Genomic DNA, 17042 nt, shown 5'->3' with positions numbered 1-17042 from the left:
GCCTCCAATGCAAGTATATCCTTCCTTAAGTAAGGAGACCAAAACTGTACATAGTACTCAAGGTGTGGTCTTGCCAATACCTTGTACAGTTGTAGCAGGACTTCCCTGCTTTTATACTCCAACCCCCTTGAAATAAAGGCCGACATTCCATTTGACTTCCTAATTACTTGCTGTACCTGCATGCTAACTTTTTGTGTTTCATGCACAAGGACCCCCAGGTCTCTGAACTGTAGCATTTTGTAATCTCTCTCATTTGACAAGGTGCCACACAAAAGATTATTGCTTAAGATAAAAAATCACAGGATTGGGGGTAATATTCTGGCATGGATAGAGGATTGGCTATCTAACAGAAGGCAGAGAGTTGGGATAAATGGTTCATTCTCAGACTGGCAATCAGTAACTAGTGGTGTTCCGCAGGGGTCAGTGCTGGGTCCCCAACTCTTTACAATCTATATTTACGATTTGGAGGAGGGGACCGAGTGTAACATATCAAAGTTTGCAGATGATACTAAGATGGGGGGGAAAGTAGTGAGTGAGGAGGACATAAAAAACCTGCAAGGAGACATAGACAGGCTAAGTAAGTGGACAGAGATTTGGCAGATGGAATACAATACTGGAAAGTGTGAGGTTATGCACTTTGGCAGGAAAAATCGTAGAGCAAGTTATTATCTTAATGGCAAGAAACTGGAAAGTACTGAAGTACAAAGGGATCTGGGGGTCCTGGTGCACGAAACTCAAAAGGTTAGTATGCAGGTGCAGCAAGTGATTAAGAAGGCCAATGGAATGTTGGCTTTCATTGCTAGGGGGATAGAATATAAAAATAGGGAGGTATTGCTTCAGTTGTACAAGGTATTGGTGAGACCGCACCTGGAATACTGCGTACAGTTTTGGTGTCCATACTTAAGAAAGGACATACTTGCTCTCGAGTCAGTACAAAGAAGGTTCACTCGGTTAATCCCGGGGATGAGGGGATGGACATATGAGGAGAGGTTGAGTAGATTGGGACTCTACTCATTGGAGTTCAGAAGAATGAGAGGCGATCTTATTGAAACATATAAGATTGTGAAGGGGTTGGATCGGGTGGATGCAGGGAAGATGTTCCAGATGATGGGTGAAACTAGAACTAGGGGGCATAGTCTTAGAATAAGGGGCTGCTCTTTCAAAACTGAGATGAGGAGGAACTACTTCACTCAGAGGGTGGTAGGTCCATGGAATATGCTGCCCCAAAAAGCTGTAGAAGCTACATCATTACATAAATTTAAAACAGAAATAGACAGTTTCCTAGAAGTAAAGGGAATTAAGGGTTACGGGGAGCGGGCAGGAATTTGGACATGAATCTAGGTTTGGATCGGTCATGGCCCTGTGGGTAGCAGAGCAGGCCCAGGGGCCGTGTAGCCTGATCCTGCTCCTATTTCGTGTGTCTAATTCTGTTAGATACAGGAGATGGTTCTGTGATAGTGGATTGGCAGTTAGGATCAGATCAGCCATGATCTTATTGAATGGCGGAGCAGGCTCGAGGGGCCGATTGGCCTACTCCTGCTCCTATTTCTTATGTTCTTATGTTCTCTCCATTTAAATAATAGTTTGCTTTTTTATTTTTCCTGCCAAAGTGGATAACCTCGCACTTTCCCACATTATACTCCATCTGCCAAATGTTTGCCCACTCACCTAGCCTGTCTATATCCCTTTGCAGATTCTTTGAGTCCTCTGCACAACTTGCTTTCCCACCCATCTTTGTATCATCTGCAAACTTGGCACTCGATCCCTTCATCCAAGTCATTAATGTAGATTGTAAATAGTTGGGGCCCCAGCACCGATCCTTGTGGCACCCCACAAGTTACCGTTTGCCAACCAGAAAATGACCCATTTATCCCGACTCTCTGTTTTCTGTTAGTTAGCCAATTCTCTATCCATGTTAATATATTACCCCCAACTCCGTGAGCTCTTATCTTATGCAGTAACCTTTTATGTGGCAACTTATCGAATGCCTTCTGGAAATCCAAATACACCACATCCACTGGCTCACCCTTGTCCACCCTGCTTGTTACATCCTCAAAGAACTCCAGCAAATTTGTTAAACATGATTTCCCTTTCCTAAAACCATGCTGACTCTGTTTGACTACAGTATGTTTTTCTAAATGCCCTGCTACTGCTTCCTTAATGAAGGACTCCAGCATTTTACCAACGACAGATGTTAGGCTAACTGGTCTAAAGTTTTCTGCTTTCTGTCTCCCTTCTTTCTTAAATAGGGGTATTATATTAGCGTTTTCCAATTCGCTGGGACCTCTCCAGAGTCCAGGGAATTTTGGTATATTGCAACCAATGCATCCACTATCTCTGCAGCCACTTCTTTTAAGACCCTGGGATGCAGGCCATCTGGTCCAGGGGACTTGTCGTTTTTTAGTCCCATTATTTTACCGAGTACTATTTCCTTAGTGATAGTGATTGTCTTTAGTTTCCCACTCCCTGTGGCCCCTTGATTATCCATTATTGGGATGTTGTTAGTGTCTTCTACAGTGAAGACAGATGCAATATATTTGTTCAGAGTTTCTGCCATTTCCCCGTTCCCCATTATTAATTCCCCAGTCTCATCTTCTAAGGGACCAACGTTTACTTTAGCTACCCTCTTCCTTTTTATATACCTGTAGAAGCTCTTACTATCTGTTTTAATGTTTCTTGCCAGCTTACTCTCATAATTCTTCATCTATTATTTTTTCAGCCATCCTTTGCTGGTTTTAAAAAATTTCCCAATCCTCTGGCCTGCCACCAATCTTGGTAACATTGTATGCCTTAGTTTTCAATTTGATACCATCCCTCACTTCCTTAGATAGCCACGGATAGTGCTCCCTTCTTTTAAAAATCTTTCTTTCTCACTGGAATATATTTTTGTTGAGAGTTATGAAATATCTCCTTAAATGTCTGCCACTGCATTTCAACTTTCTTGCCCTTTAATTTGTTTCTCCAGTCCACTTTAGCCGTATTATACTTGATTTAGGCTTCCTACCTATTGATCCTATTTTTCAATACTGCTACAAATGTATTTATTTTTCCTGGAGATCATCCTGGGTGTTTTCTGCTCATCAAAGCCTAATTAAAAAAAAAAAATACTTGTTTTGTGTATTTACCAAAAAAGTAGAGGAAGTTGCTGAATAAAACTGTTTTTGCTTCTAGTTGCAGAAGAGGATGCGGGCGAGGAGGTCGTGGGGCATTCCGAAGGTGAAGGTGCCAAAAAGAAAAAGAAGAAACTGTTGAAAAAGCAGAAAGAAAACAAACCAGCTAAAGCCAAAAAGCGGAAGAAACTGGTGAGTGGCTGTTGAACGTCCTCCTGCGATTGGCCGTCGACCGCTGCCCCCCCCCCCCCCCCCCCGGTGTTAGTTACGACTGCTGAAGGAACCGATCTGGCTCTTCTGTTGAATGGGAACAGGAGGAGGCCATTCAGCCCCTTGACCCGCTTTCGCCATTCAATTAGATCATGGCTGATCTGCATCTCAACACCATCTACCCGCCTTTTCTTCCTTGATACCCTTGCCCATCGATCTCGATCTTAGACTGGGTATTATGTAACGAGAAAGGATTAATTAGCAATCTTGTTGTACGAGGCCCCTTGGGTCGGAGCGATCATAATATGATCAAATTCTTCATTAAGATGGAGAATGAAGTAGTTGACTCAGAGACTAGGGTCCTAAATTTAAATAAAGGAAACTACGATGGTCTGAGGCGCGAGTTGGGTAGGATTGATTGGGGAACGTCACTCAAAGGGTTGACGGTGGATAGGCAATGGCAAACATTCAAAGACCGCATGGATGAACTACAGAAAATGTTCATCCCAGTTTGGCACAAAAATAAAACAAAAAAGGTGACTCAACCGTGGCTAACAAGGGAAATTAGGGATAGCATAAGATCCAAGGAGAGGACATATAAATTGGCCAGAAAAAGCAATAATCCTGAGGATACGGAGCTATTTAGGATTCATCAAAGGAGGATAAAGGGATTAATTAAGAAGGGGAAAATAGAATATGAGAGTAAGCTTGCAGGGAACATAAAAACTAACTAAAAGCTTTTATAGATATGTGAAGAGAAAAAGATTGGTGAAGTCAAACGTAGGTCCCTTGCAGTCAGAATCAGGGGAATTTATAATGGGGAACAAAGAAATGGCAGACCAACTTAAATACATATTTTGGTTCTGTCTTCACAAAGGAGGACACAAATAACCTCCCAGAGATGCCGGGGAACATAGGGTCTGATGAAAGGGAGGAACTGAAAGAAATCAGTATTTGTAGGGAAATGGTGATAGGGAAATTGATGGGATTGAAGGCCGATAAATCCCCAGGGCCTGATCATCTACACCCTAGGGTACTTAAGGAAGTGGCCCTAGAAATAGTAGATGCATTGCTGATCATCTTCCAACATTCGATGGAATCTGGAACAGTACCCATGGATTGGAGGGTAGCTAATGTTACCCCACTATTCAAAAAAGGTGGTAGAGAAAATGGGGAATTACAGACTGGTAAGCCTGACCTCGGTAGTGGGGAAAATGCTAGGGTCTATTATAAAAGATGTAATAGCAGAGCACTTGAAAAACAGTGACAGGATCGGACAAAGTCAACATGGATTCACAAAAGGTAAATCGTGCTTGACTAATCTACTGGAATTTTTTGAGGATATAACTGGTAAAATAGATAAGGGAGAGCCAGTGGATGTGGTGTATCTGGACTTTCAGAAGGCCTTCGATAAGGTCCCGCATAAGAGATTAGCGTGTAAAGTTAAGGCACATGGGATTGGGGGCAAGGTATTGACTTGGATAGAGAACTGGTTGGCAAACAGAAAGCAAAGAGTTGGAATAAACGGGTCCTTTTTTCCGAGTGGCAGGCAGTGACTAGTGGGGTACCGCAGGGATCGGTCCTTGGACCCCAGCTATTCACAATATAAATGATCTAGACAAGGGAACTAGATGTAATATCTCCAAATTTGCAGATGACACAAAGCTGGGTGGGCGTGTGTGCCGTGAGGAGGATGTCGAGAAACTCCAGGATGATTTGGACATGTTGGGTGATTGGGCAGAAACATGGCAGATGCAATATAACATGGATAAATGTGAGGTTGTCCACTTTGGTGGCAAAAACAGGAAGACAGATTATTATCTGAACGGCAATAGATTGGGAGAAGGGGAAGTGCAACGAGACCTGGGTGTCCTTGGGCACCAGTCGCTGAAGGTAAGCATGCAGGTGCAGCAGGCAGTTAAGAAGGCAAATGGTATGTTGGCCTTCGTAGCGAGAGGGTTTGAATACAGGAACAAGGATGTCTTGCTGCAGTTGTACAGGGCCTTGGTGAGACCACACCTTGAGTATTGTGTGCAGTTTTGGTTGCCTTATCTGAGGAAGGATGTTCTTGCCATGGAGGGAGTGCAGCGAAGATTCACCAGACTGATACCTGGGATGGCAGGAATGACGTATGAGGAGAGATTGGGTCGATTGGGCTTATACTCGCTGGAGTTTAGAAGATTGAGAGGGGATCTCATTGAAGCTTATAAAATTCTGTCAGGCCTGGACAGACTAGATGCAGGAAGGATGTTCCCAATGGTCGGGGAGCCCAGAACCAGGGGTCATAGTCTAAGGATAAAAGGTAGGCCATTTAGGACAGAGATGAGGAGGAATTTCTTCACCCAGAGAGTGGTGAACCTGTGGAATTCTCTACCACAGAAGGCAGTAGAGGCCAGTTCATTAAATATATTCAAGAAGGAGTTGGATATATTTCTTAAGGCTAAAGGGATCAAGGGATATGGGGAGAAAGCGGGGACCGGGTACTGAATTTGGATGATCAGCCATGATCGCATTGAATGGCGGAGCAGGCTCGAGGGGCCGAATGGCCTACTCCTGCTCCTATCTTCTATGTTTCTATGAAAGCCCCAGTTGTCCCCCAGCATCCACAGTCATTTGGGGGGAGAGTTTTCCAGGTTTCCTCTACCCTTTGTGTGGAACAGCCAGTCTCTAATTGTAAGTTTATGCCCCCTTGTTCTGAACTAAAGAGTTTCCCTCTAAGTACAGGAGCAAGAATGTCTTACTATAGTTATACAGGGCCTTGGTGAGACCACACCTGGAGTACTGTGTGCAGTTTTGGTCTCCTTACCTAAGAAAGGATATACTTGCCATAGAGGGAGTGCAGCGAAGGTTCACCAGACTGATTCCTGGGATGGCAGGACTGTCGTATGAGGAGAGATTGGGTCGACTAGGCCTGTATTCACTAGAGTTTAGAAGAATGAGAGGGGATCTCATTGAAACGTATAAAATTCTGACAGGGCTAGACAGACTGGATGCAGGGAGGATGTTTCCCCTGGCTGGGGGGGTCTAGAACGAGGGGGTCACAGTCTCAGGATACGGGGTAGGACATTTAGGACTGAGATGAGGAGAAATTTCTTCACTCAGAGGGTGGTGAACCTGTGGAATTCTCTACCACAGAAGGCTGTGGAGGCCAAGTCACTGAATATATTTAAGAAGGAGATAGATTTCTAGACACAAAAGGCATCAAGGGGTATGGGGAGAGAGCGGGAATATGGTATTGAGATAGAGGATCAGCCATGATCATATTGAATGGTGGAGCAGGCTATTGAAGTGAATACAAGCCCAGTCTGTGCAACTAGTCCTTATAATTTAACCCCAGTATCATTCCGGTGAATCTGCGCTGCACCCCCTCCAAGTCCTGAGATGCGGTGTATACTGACTCGTCGTTTAGCCCTCTGGGGAATCGTGACAGAGGGCTGAGGTTTGGGACTGATGTCTTGGTGTTTTGTTCTGTTTGTCGGGGGGAGGGAGAAGGGGAGTCGGCGCCTCCTGTGACATATGGGTCGAAATGATCATGGGACCTGGGGGAGTGAATTGAAAGGCTCGAGTGCCTTGCCTGCCGCGCGGGCCAACACTATTGATCCTCATAGGCAGAGTTTACCTCAATAATTACATAGAATGTACAGCACAGACACGGGCCACTCGGCCCGACTGGTCCGTGCCGGTGTTTATGCCCCACACGTGCCTCCTCCCATCCCTCTTCATCTCACCCCTATCAACATATCCTTCTATTGCTTTCTCCCTCATGTACTTATCTAGCTTCTCCTTAAATGCTCCACCATTGGTGGCCGTGCCTTCAGCTGCCTGGGCCCTAAGCTCTGGAATTCCCTCCCTAAACCTCTCCGCCTCTCTACCTCTCTTCTCCTTTAAGAGGCTCCTTAAAAACCTACCTCTTTGACCAAGCTTTTGGTCACCTGCCCTAATGTCTCCTTATGTGGCTGGGTGTCAAATTTTGTCTGATAATCGCTCCTGTGAAGCGCCTTGGGACGGTTTACTGCGTTAAAGGCGCTGTATAAATGCGAGGTGTTGTTGTTAAATGCATCTATGGTATTTGCCTCAACGACTGGTAACGACCAACTAAGCTCCGCGGCCGCGCAGCGGTCTGGAGGTCCCGCGCAGGCTGCTCGCCGGCTTTTACATGGGAGAAACCGCGTACGTGCAAAAATTTGAATGGGCTACACAGCCACTTAGAGTCATAGAGTTATACAGCACAGAAAGAGGCCCTTCGGCCCATCGTGTCCGCGCCGGCCATCAAGCCCTGTCTATTCTAATCCCATTTTCCAGCACTTGGTCCGTAGCCTTGTAGTGCTATGGCGTTTCAAGTGCTCATCTAAATGCTTCTTGAATGTTGTGAGGGTTCCTGCCTCTACCACCCTTTCAGGCAGTGAGTTCCAGATTCCAACCACCCTCTGGGTGAAAAGGTTTTTCCTCAAATCCCCTCTAAACCTCCTTCCCCTTACCTTGAATCTATGCCCCCTGGTTATTGACCCCTCTACTAAGGGGGAAAGTTCCTTTCTATCTACCCAATCTATGCCCCTCATAATTTTGTACACCTCAATCAGGTCCCCCCTCAGCCTTCTCTGCTCTAAGGAAAACAACCCCAGCCTGTCCAGTCTCTCCCCATAGCTGAAGCGCTCCAGCCCAGGTAACATCCTGGTGAATCTCCTCTGCACCCTCTCCAATACAATCACATCCTTCCTATAGTGTGGCGACCAGAACTGCACACAGTATTCCAACTGTGGCCTAACTAGCGTTTTGTACAGCTCCATCATAACCTCCCTGCTCTTATATTCTATGCCTCGGCTAATGAAGGCAAGTACCCCATATGCCTTTTTAACCACCTTATCTACCTGTCCTGCTGCCTTCAGGGATCTATGTACTTAAAGGGACCGTGCACAAGAAAAATTTAGAGGGAACATTGGTAGCGAGTTCCACATTCTCACCACTCCCTGAGTAAAGACGTTTCTCCTGAACTCCTTATTGGATTTATTAGTGACTATCTTATATTTATGGTCCCTTGTACTAGTTCCCCCCCCACAAGTGGAAACATCTTCTCTGTCGACCCTGTCAAACCCCTCCATCATTTTAAAGACCTCTTCGCCCCTCAGCCTTCTGTTTCCTAAAGAAAAGAGCCCCAGCCTGTTCAGTCTTTCAACTGTGCAGAATGTATTTCAAAGAAAAGGAACTGTGCTAAAGAGAAGCAATGTAAAGGAAAGAGGGAACATGATCAGCCTGGCATCTGGTTTCCGATATTGGTGGCTCCTTGACCCCTTGAATAATTTGCAACGTGTGAAAGAATTTTGCACCTGTCCGCGACTCGCAGATTTCCTGTGGCGTTGCTCACCGTGAGTGGGAGGATTAGCTGTTTTATAACAACAGGCGTGTTGTGTGACGGGCTAAGTGTTCCAGGAAGTGTGAGCGACAGTTGCAGGAGGGACGCAGTCACTGCAGCGTACTGTTTACTGTACGACAGATCGACAAGGCTTAGCGAAGCCCTCTATAGCTGTCACCTGACGGGGGATAACAAAAGATGACAACTTTGGTGACGCTTCCAAAAGGTGATTGAATTGAAATAATGTTCAGAGCTGTAACACAGCTGGGCAAACTGCCTCAAGCTTTGCTCATTATTCATGTCAAATATATGGGAGTCCTGTTGCACATCCCAGCCACCATTTTATTCTTTCACCCACTTGCCCTCGCGCCCTCTGTTCTCTCTCTACATATTATTACACAGACTGTTGCTTATTATTGGTAAATTGGTGGTGGTTATGTTACAGTTGTTAATCCTGTCATCAGGCAGGAGACCAGCTACAAAGTATAACAATATCCAGAACAAAATATCCGTCTGCATGAACTGTGCACAATGCCTTTCAAAACAAGCCAGAAGTTGGCTACAGGCTGTAATATCACAAGGCGATCAAGAACCATGACCGTGAAGCTTGATATATAATCTTCATTGAAACCCTCGATTAGATTCCAGCCTGTAACTCACTCCCGGGTATCTGTTGTTCTATATATAAACCCCCGAATCCCCCGATTAGATTCCAGCCTGTAACTCACTCCTGGGTATCTGTTATTCTATATATAAACCCCCCGAACCCCTCGATTAGATTCCAGCCTGTAACTCACTCCCGGGTATCTGTTGTTCTATATATAAACCCCCGAATCCCCCGATTAGATCCCAGCCTGTAACTCACTCCTGGGTATCTGTTATTCTATATATGAACCCCCCGATTAGATTCCAGCCTGTAACTCACTCCCGGGTATCTGTTGTTCTATATATAAACCCCCCGAACCCCTCGATTAGATTCCAGCCTGTAACTCACTCCCGGGTATCTGTTATTCTATATATAAACACCCGAACCCCTCGATTAGATTCCAGCCTGTAACTCACTCCATGTCCTTGCGCTAAGTAGAGACAAATGTGGATGCGTGCTCTCAATCCTGATCGCCAGTCGAGTGACCAGTGTCGGAATGTGCATGTGAAGACAGGATCGAGCTTAGCTTCGGTGCTCAAATGCCCTCCGTGCTCAAGTAGCCTGCAGACACTCACTGTCTAGGCTGCCTCGTGAAGAATGGCCTCCTAAGCACCTGTTGGACCATGCCCTATAAAAGCCAGTTCCTCCAGGAGAGGTGGTGATGGGGAAGGGGGCGGGTGATGGAGCAGGAGAGGTGGATCGTCTAGCTTTTCCCCTGTGTCTTGGGTGGACTTCACGAAACCTGCTGGAAGAAGGTTGTTAGCCCTCGGCAAGCATGGCGCACTCCTCCCGCCACCTGGTTTGGGACATGCCTCCCAGGGCCTGTGCTGCTGAGCTACCACGTTGATCTGCAACAACAAGGCCGATTCTTGCTGTGAGTTTTTGTCTTTCCCCACGGCCACTCCAATGCCTGTGTCTCTATCCTCCCCGTATAACTGCTGTCGTGCTGAAGACTTGTGCTCCAGAACTAGCCGTGCCTCTAGCCAAGCTGTTCCAGTACAGCTACAACACTGGCATCTATCCGACAATGTGGAAATCTGCCCAGGTGTGCCCTGTCCACAAAAAGTAGGACAAATCCAACCCGGCCAATTACTGCCCCATCAGTCTACTCTCAATCATCAGCAAAGTGATGGAAGGTGTCATCGACAGTGCTATCAAGCGGTACTTACTCACCAATAACCTGCTCACTGATGCCCAGTTTGGGTTCTGCCAGGACCACTCGGCTCCCGACCTCATTACAGCCTTGGTCCAAACATGGACAAAGGAGCTGAATTCCAGAGGTGAGGTGAGAGTGACCGCCCTTGACACCAAGGCAGCATTTGACCGAGTATGGCATCAAGGAGCCCTAGTAAAACTGAAGTCAATGGGAATCGGGGGGAAAACGCTCCACTTGCTGGAGTCATACTTAGCACAAAGTAGGTCAATCGTCATAGCCCCAGGACATCCTTGCAGGAATTCCTCAGGGCAGTGTCCTAGGCCCAACCATCTTCAGCTGCTTCATAAATGACCTTCCCTCCAACATAAGGTCAGAAATGGGGATGTTCGCTGATGACTGCACAGTGTTCAGCGCCATTCACAACTCCACAGATAATGAAGCAATCCATACCCGCATGCAACAAGACCTGGATGACGTTCAGGCTTGGGCTGATAAGTGGCAGGTAACATTCACGCCACAGAAGTGCCTGGCACTTCTATCTCCAACAAGTGAGAGTCTAACCACCTCCCCATGACATTCAACGGTATTACCATTGCTGAATCCCCCACCATCAACATCCTGGGGGTCACCATTGACCAGAAACTTAACCGAACCAGCCACATAAATATTGTGACGACAAGAACAGGTCAGAGACTGGGTATTCTGCGGCGAGTGTCTCACCTCCTGACTCTAAATGCCTTTCCACCTACAAGACACAAGTCAAGAGTGTGACGGAATACTCTCCACTTGCCTGGATGAGTGCAGCTCCAACAACACTGGAGAAGCTCGACACCATCCAGGGCAAAGCAGCCCACTTGATTGGCACCCCATCCACCACCTTAAACATTCACTCCCTCCACCACCGGCGCACCGTGGCTGCAGTATGTACCATCTACAAGATGCACTGCAGCAACTCGCCAAGGCTTCTTCGGCAGCACCTCCCAAACCCGCGACCTCTTCCACCTAGAAGGACAAGGGCAGCAGGCGCATGGGAACACCACCATCTCCAAGTTCCCCTCCAAGTCACACACACCATCCTGACTTGGGAATATATCGGCCGATCCTTCATCGTCGCTGGGTCAAAATCCTGGAACTCCCTCCCTAACAGCGCTGTGGGAGCACCTTCACCACACGGACTGCAGCGGTTCAAGAAGGCGGCTCACCACCACCTTCTCGGGCAACTAGGGATGGGCAATAAATGCTGATCTTGCCAGCGACGCCCACATCCCATATACGAATAAAAAAAAGATAACGAGTCAGCGTTGTTTCTGTGCTTACTGGGTACTGAAAGCCTAGTGGGAATGTGGCATTGACGCTGGCTTTTGTTGCAGTCTGGAATTCCAAAGGCTGGGATGTTCTGATTTCCTTTTGAATTTTCTCTCCATCCTCTCCTGAAAGTGATGCCACAGCTGTGAGATGCTTGGTGGGGGGGTGAGTGTGCGAGTTTTTCGACTGTGGTGGATAGACTGATAGACTCGCACAGCACAGCCAGAGGCCATTTGGCCCATCGTGCCAATGCTAGCTCTTTGAAAGTGCTGTCTGATTAGACCCACTCTTTCCCCATAGCCTTGCAAGTTTTCCCTTTTCAAGTATATATCCAATTCTCTTTGCTATTGAATCTGCTTGTGTTCATCATGCTCTAGATAACCCAGCAAAAAAGGCATCACCGTGTCCTGATGATCCAGGCCTTGCAGCTCTCTATGGTCCCTGGTGACTCCAGACTCGACTATTCCAGCGTACTCCTGGTCGGCCTCGCATCTTCCACCCTCAGTCAACTCGAGCTCATCCTAAACTCTGCTGCCCCGTGTCCTAACTCGCACCAAGACCCGTTGGCTCATCACCCCCTGTGCGCGCTGACCTACATCGGGCTCCCGGGTTCGGCAACGTCTTGATTTTAAAGTTCTCATCCTCGTGTTCCAATCCCGCCACAATCTCACTGTAACCTCCTCCAACCTGACAACCCCCCGGGATCTCCGCGCTCCTCCAGTTCTGGCCTTTTGCCCATCCCCGATTTTCATCGCTCCACCACTGACGGCCGTGTCTTCAGCTGCCTGGGCACCAAGCTTTGACATTCCGCCACCCCCTTAAACCTCTCCGCTTCTCCAGCTCTATCGCCTGCTTAAAACCTACCTCGTCACCTGTCCTAATATTACTTTACGTGACTCGTGTGTCAAATTTTGTTTGATAATCGCTCCTGTGAAGCGCCTTGGGATGTTTTACTATGTTAAAGGCGCTATATAAATGCAAGTTATTGTTATTTTTGGGACTAACTATTGGATATAGTATACAGTGGGTCAGCTCCATGCATGCTCCATTAAGGTAATAACAGTACGACTGTGTGCAGTTATGAGATTTGGGACAGCACACTCCCTTTTAACACTCTATTAACCTTTGCTAACAGCCCCCAGCATGTCACAAAGACAAACCTCGTTTGCAATTGCCCAAGGGAAGGGGATCAGTCAGCGCTCGAGATCTCCAGCAGGCTGGAGTGATTGATTGAGCTAAGCTAGACTCTGCTGCACTGTGTGGTTGGACTATCTTAGCCAGGGCTACAATTGGCCTCGGGTCTACCCCGCCGCCCCCACCGAGCTAGGGAAGCCAAGGTTCCTGCTCCCGATCGCGTTCTAGTTAGCTCTGCCAGACAGTAAGTGTGTGCAGAGGACAGGATCAGGCTCCTTTTGTGTGTGGTGCCCTGCCAACACTCAGTGGCTTGGCACACACACTCAAAAGGATCAGTCGCTCGGCACCAGAGGGCAGCATGCTCCAGTGGACCTGGATTCCAGGCGGAAGTCGGTGCAGAGAGGAAGGAAGGGGAGAAGATTGGTGTGGGGGAAGGGTGCTTTATTTAATTTTTTTTTTAAAAGAGCCAGGGATCCGGAGCTCACTAAAGCAGCCTGGTGGATCCAGGAGCAGCTCCCGTGTGTCTGCCTGCCTCGAGCATTTGATAGTGCATGTAGGAAGAGAGAGAGAAGGAGCGAGGGGGGGGGGGAGAAAGCGAGAGCAAGTGGGGGGGGGGGGAGAGAGAGAAGGAGCGAGGGGGGGTGGGGGGGAAGAGAGAGAGAGAAGGAGCGGGGGGGGAAGAGAGAGAGAGAGAAGGAGCAAGTGGGGAGGGGGAGAGAGGAGGAGCGAGCGGGGGGGGGAGAGAGGAGGAGGAGGAGCGAGCGGGGGGGAGAGGAGGAGCGAGCGGGGGGGAGGAGAGGAGGAGCGAGCGGGGGGGAGGAGAGGAGGAGCGAGCGGGGGGGAGGAGAGGAGGAGCGAGCGGGGGGGAGGAGAGGAGGAGCGAGCGGGGGAGAGAGGCGGAGTGAGCGGGGGGAGGAGAGAGGAGGAGCGAGCGAGGGGAGGAGAGAGGAGGAGCGAGCGGGGGGGAGAGAGGAGGAGCGAGCGGGGGGGAGAGAGGAGGAGGAGCGAGCGGGGGGGAGAGAGGAGGAGGAGCGAGCGGGGGGGAGAGAGGAGGAGCGAGCGGGGGGGGAGAGAGGAGGAGCGAGCGGGGGGGGAGAGGAGGAGCGAGCGGGGGAGAGGAGGAGCGAGCGGGGGGGGGAGAGGAGGAGCGAGCGGGGGAGAGAGGAGGAGCGAGCGGGGGAGAGAGGAGGAGCGAGCGGGGGAGAGGAGGAGCGAGCGGGGGAGAGGAGGAGCGAGCGGGGGAGAGAGGAGGAGCGAGCGGGGGAGAGAGGAGGAGCGAGCGGGGGAGAGAGGAGGAGCGAGCGGGGGAGAGAGGAGGAGCGAGCGGGGGAGAGAGGAGGAGCGAGCGGGGGAGAGAGGAGGAGCGAGCGGGGGAGAGAGGAGGAGCGAGCGGGGGAGAGAGGAGGAGCGAGCGGGGGAGAGAGGAGGAGCGAGCGGGGGAGAGAGGAGGAGCGAGCGGGGGGGAGAGAGGAGGAGCGAGCGGGGCAGAGAGGAGGAGCGAGCGGGGCAGAGAGGAGGAGCGAGCGGGGGGAGAGGGGGGGAGAGAGGAGGAGCGAGCGGGGGGGGAGAGAGGAGGAGCGAGCGGGGGGGGGAGAGGAGGAGCGAGCGGGGGGGGGGAGAGAGGAGGAGCGAGCGGGGGGGGGAGAGAGGAGGAGCGAGTGGGGGGAGAGAAGAGGAGCGAGCGGGGGGGAGAGAGGAGGAGCGAGCGGGGGGGAGAGAGGAGGAGCGAGCGGGGGGGGGGAGAGGAGGAGCGAGTGGGGGGAGAGAGGGGGAAGGAGAGAGCATGCGAGAGGGAGGAGGAAGAAGCAGCCAAAGTGTCTGCATGTGGATTAAAGGGATGTTGTGCACGGTGCCCTCGCTCTGTGACCAACACTGGACCAGGGTGTTGCTGTCGGAGCAGTTCAGCCCAGGATGGCCTGTTGATCCTCAGCTGCCTCTGACCAGTAGTCTGTACACAGCCCCCTACCGGAGGAGCATGTAAGTAATTTACTATTTCTGCAGACTTTGCTGAATTGCGTGCGGTGGATCCACCACAGTGGAGAGGCGCCAACTTTGCTGTTTACTCTCGAATCATCATGACTCCCCAAATTTAGCCCTTAGCCGCCCGGTGCAGCAAACCCTCGGCACGATACAAACACCAGGAAAACGGGAATGTAATCTTTCTTTGGCCGTGAAGTTGACTTGTATCGAGGCAGGAGGAGAGTGTCAGCCAGCTGCTGCTGCTTTTCACAATCAAGCTTTGCACCAACTGATCTCTGGGTTTCTCTCCTTTTTTCAGCTGTCCTGCATTTATGGGCCTTGACCTTTCATCTGGATTTCTTAACTTGTAGAGAACAAAAGTACTGGTACTAAATCTAAGACTCCTTTTTATTCTCCCTACCAGGTCATACACACTGCAGCCAGCAGAGGAGAGAACCTACTGCCAGGCCTGTGTCTACCTGTTTCTCCAGGGTATCTAAGTTCGCTTTCTTTCTCTCCCTCGCTCTCTTTCTCTTTCTCTCACCATATCTCTCTCTCACCCACTCTCTCTCTCCGCATGGTGCAGGGGCTAACAGTGGATGGGACTCTGTTGCAATATGACTGTTGTGTTTGGAGTGGTTTTCGTGCCAGATTGCTGAGGGAGGTATTGGATACGAGGGATCTCTCGTGCACATGTTAAGTAATGAAATGAAAAAGAAAAAATAAGGAACTTGCATTTCTGCAGCTCCGTTCACGACGGCCGGACGCCCCAAAGGGCTTTACAGCCAATGAAGTAGTTTTGAAGTGTAGTCACTGTTTCAATGCAGGAAACGGTAAATAATTTAAATCGGCTAGCAGATCTCCTGTGGTGCTGCTCACTTTGAATTTTATAATAGGGAATTGTCACCAGAGTGTGACGGGGAAAATGTTACAGGAAGTAAGTGTGACAGTTGCAGGACGCGTACACCATGCACAAGACTTTTAATACATTATCTGCGGCGTTGCTTACAGGGAGTCAGAGAATACAGTTTTATAACAGCGGGGGTGTTACTGTAAGTATTGCACCTGCAGGAAGTGCGTACTGTGTGCAAGATTCATAACGTTACCATTGGATACCCCATGGCATTGCTCACAGATGGAGTGAGTGGTGGGGCTATTGTGTTTGTTGCAATAGGCTGAGGGGGTCACAGTAACACCTCTGGACCAAGAAAGAATTACGGGTGAGAGTTGGGGTGTGGCAGTGCAAGCTTTGGGGTGTGGCAGTGCAAGCTTTGTACTGCAGACGGTACCTGTTACATTGTGACAGTGTACCTATTGAAAGCAGCGTAAAGAGCGCTGCATTGATCTGAGTTACTATTGTCATAGTGTTATGAAATTGTGGAGACAGGCATGGCAAGCAGCACGTCTTGAATTTTAATATATTTATATCGAGAAAGATGGGTTGAGAAGCTGATGATTTGCAGTGAAGTATCTGAGTTTCACACCGTGCAAACCTCCTGCCTCAATATCCATACTTACACTGTGCTAAGCTTACTGAGTTCGCTCCCTTACCCCCTCCCCCTGCTTTCTCCTGGGATGGGAGAAAGATTGAACAGGCTTGGGCACTTTTCTCGAAAAGCGAAGGCTAGATGTCCTTAAGATTATGATGAAGAGGTTTTTAATTTAATTTTTATCCATTCACAGAATATGGGCATTGCTGACATAAATTGCCCATTCCGAATTGCGCTTGAGAAGGTGGTGGTGGGCCGCCTTCCTGAACGTGTCCGCGTTGTGAAGGTGGTCCCACAGCACTGTTAGGGAGGGAGTTCTACGATTTTGACCCAGCGACAATGAGGGAATGGCCGATACATGTCCAAGTTAGGGTGGTGTGTGACTTGGAGCTGGTGGTGTTCCCAGGCGCCTGCTGCCCCCTACCCTTCGAGTGGTAGAGGTCGCGGGTTTGGGAGGTGCTGCCGAAGAAGCCTTGGCGAGTTGCTGCAGTGCACCTTGTAGATGGTACACACTGCAGCCACGGTACGCCGGTGGTGGAGGGAGTGGATGTTTAAGGTGGTGGATCGGGCGCCGATCAAGCGGGCTGCTTTGTCCTGGATGGTATCGAGCTCCGACTGTTGTTGGCGCTGTACTCATCCAGGACAAGGTAGACGTAGAGAAGATGTTTCCACTTGTGGACGT

The 17042-nt window shown here is 49.3% G+C and overlaps 1 protein-coding gene across 1 annotated transcript in view; it reads left to right on the top strand.

The window, feature by feature from the left end:
- The window catches only part of LOC147090497 (ATP-dependent chromatin remodeler CHD3-like), a 136317-nt gene that overhangs the window by 4113 nt on the left and 115162 nt on the right, over positions 1–17042 (top strand). The window contains 1 exon segment of the mRNA XM_085977262.1: positions 3172–3302. Within this exon segment, the coding sequence (XP_085833388.1) occupies positions 3172–3302 (131 nt within the window).

The sequence above is a fragment of the Somniosus microcephalus genome, unplaced genomic scaffold (assembly GCF_052327205.1).
Source record: "Somniosus microcephalus isolate GS21.2 unplaced genomic scaffold, FLI_Smic_1.0 unresolved_chr4, whole genome shotgun sequence".
NCBI lineage: Eukaryota > Metazoa > Chordata > Chondrichthyes > Squaliformes > Somniosidae > Somniosus > Somniosus microcephalus.
The sequence above is the reverse complement of the archived record's forward strand: the minus strand, read 5'-3'. Positions and strand labels throughout refer to the sequence as shown.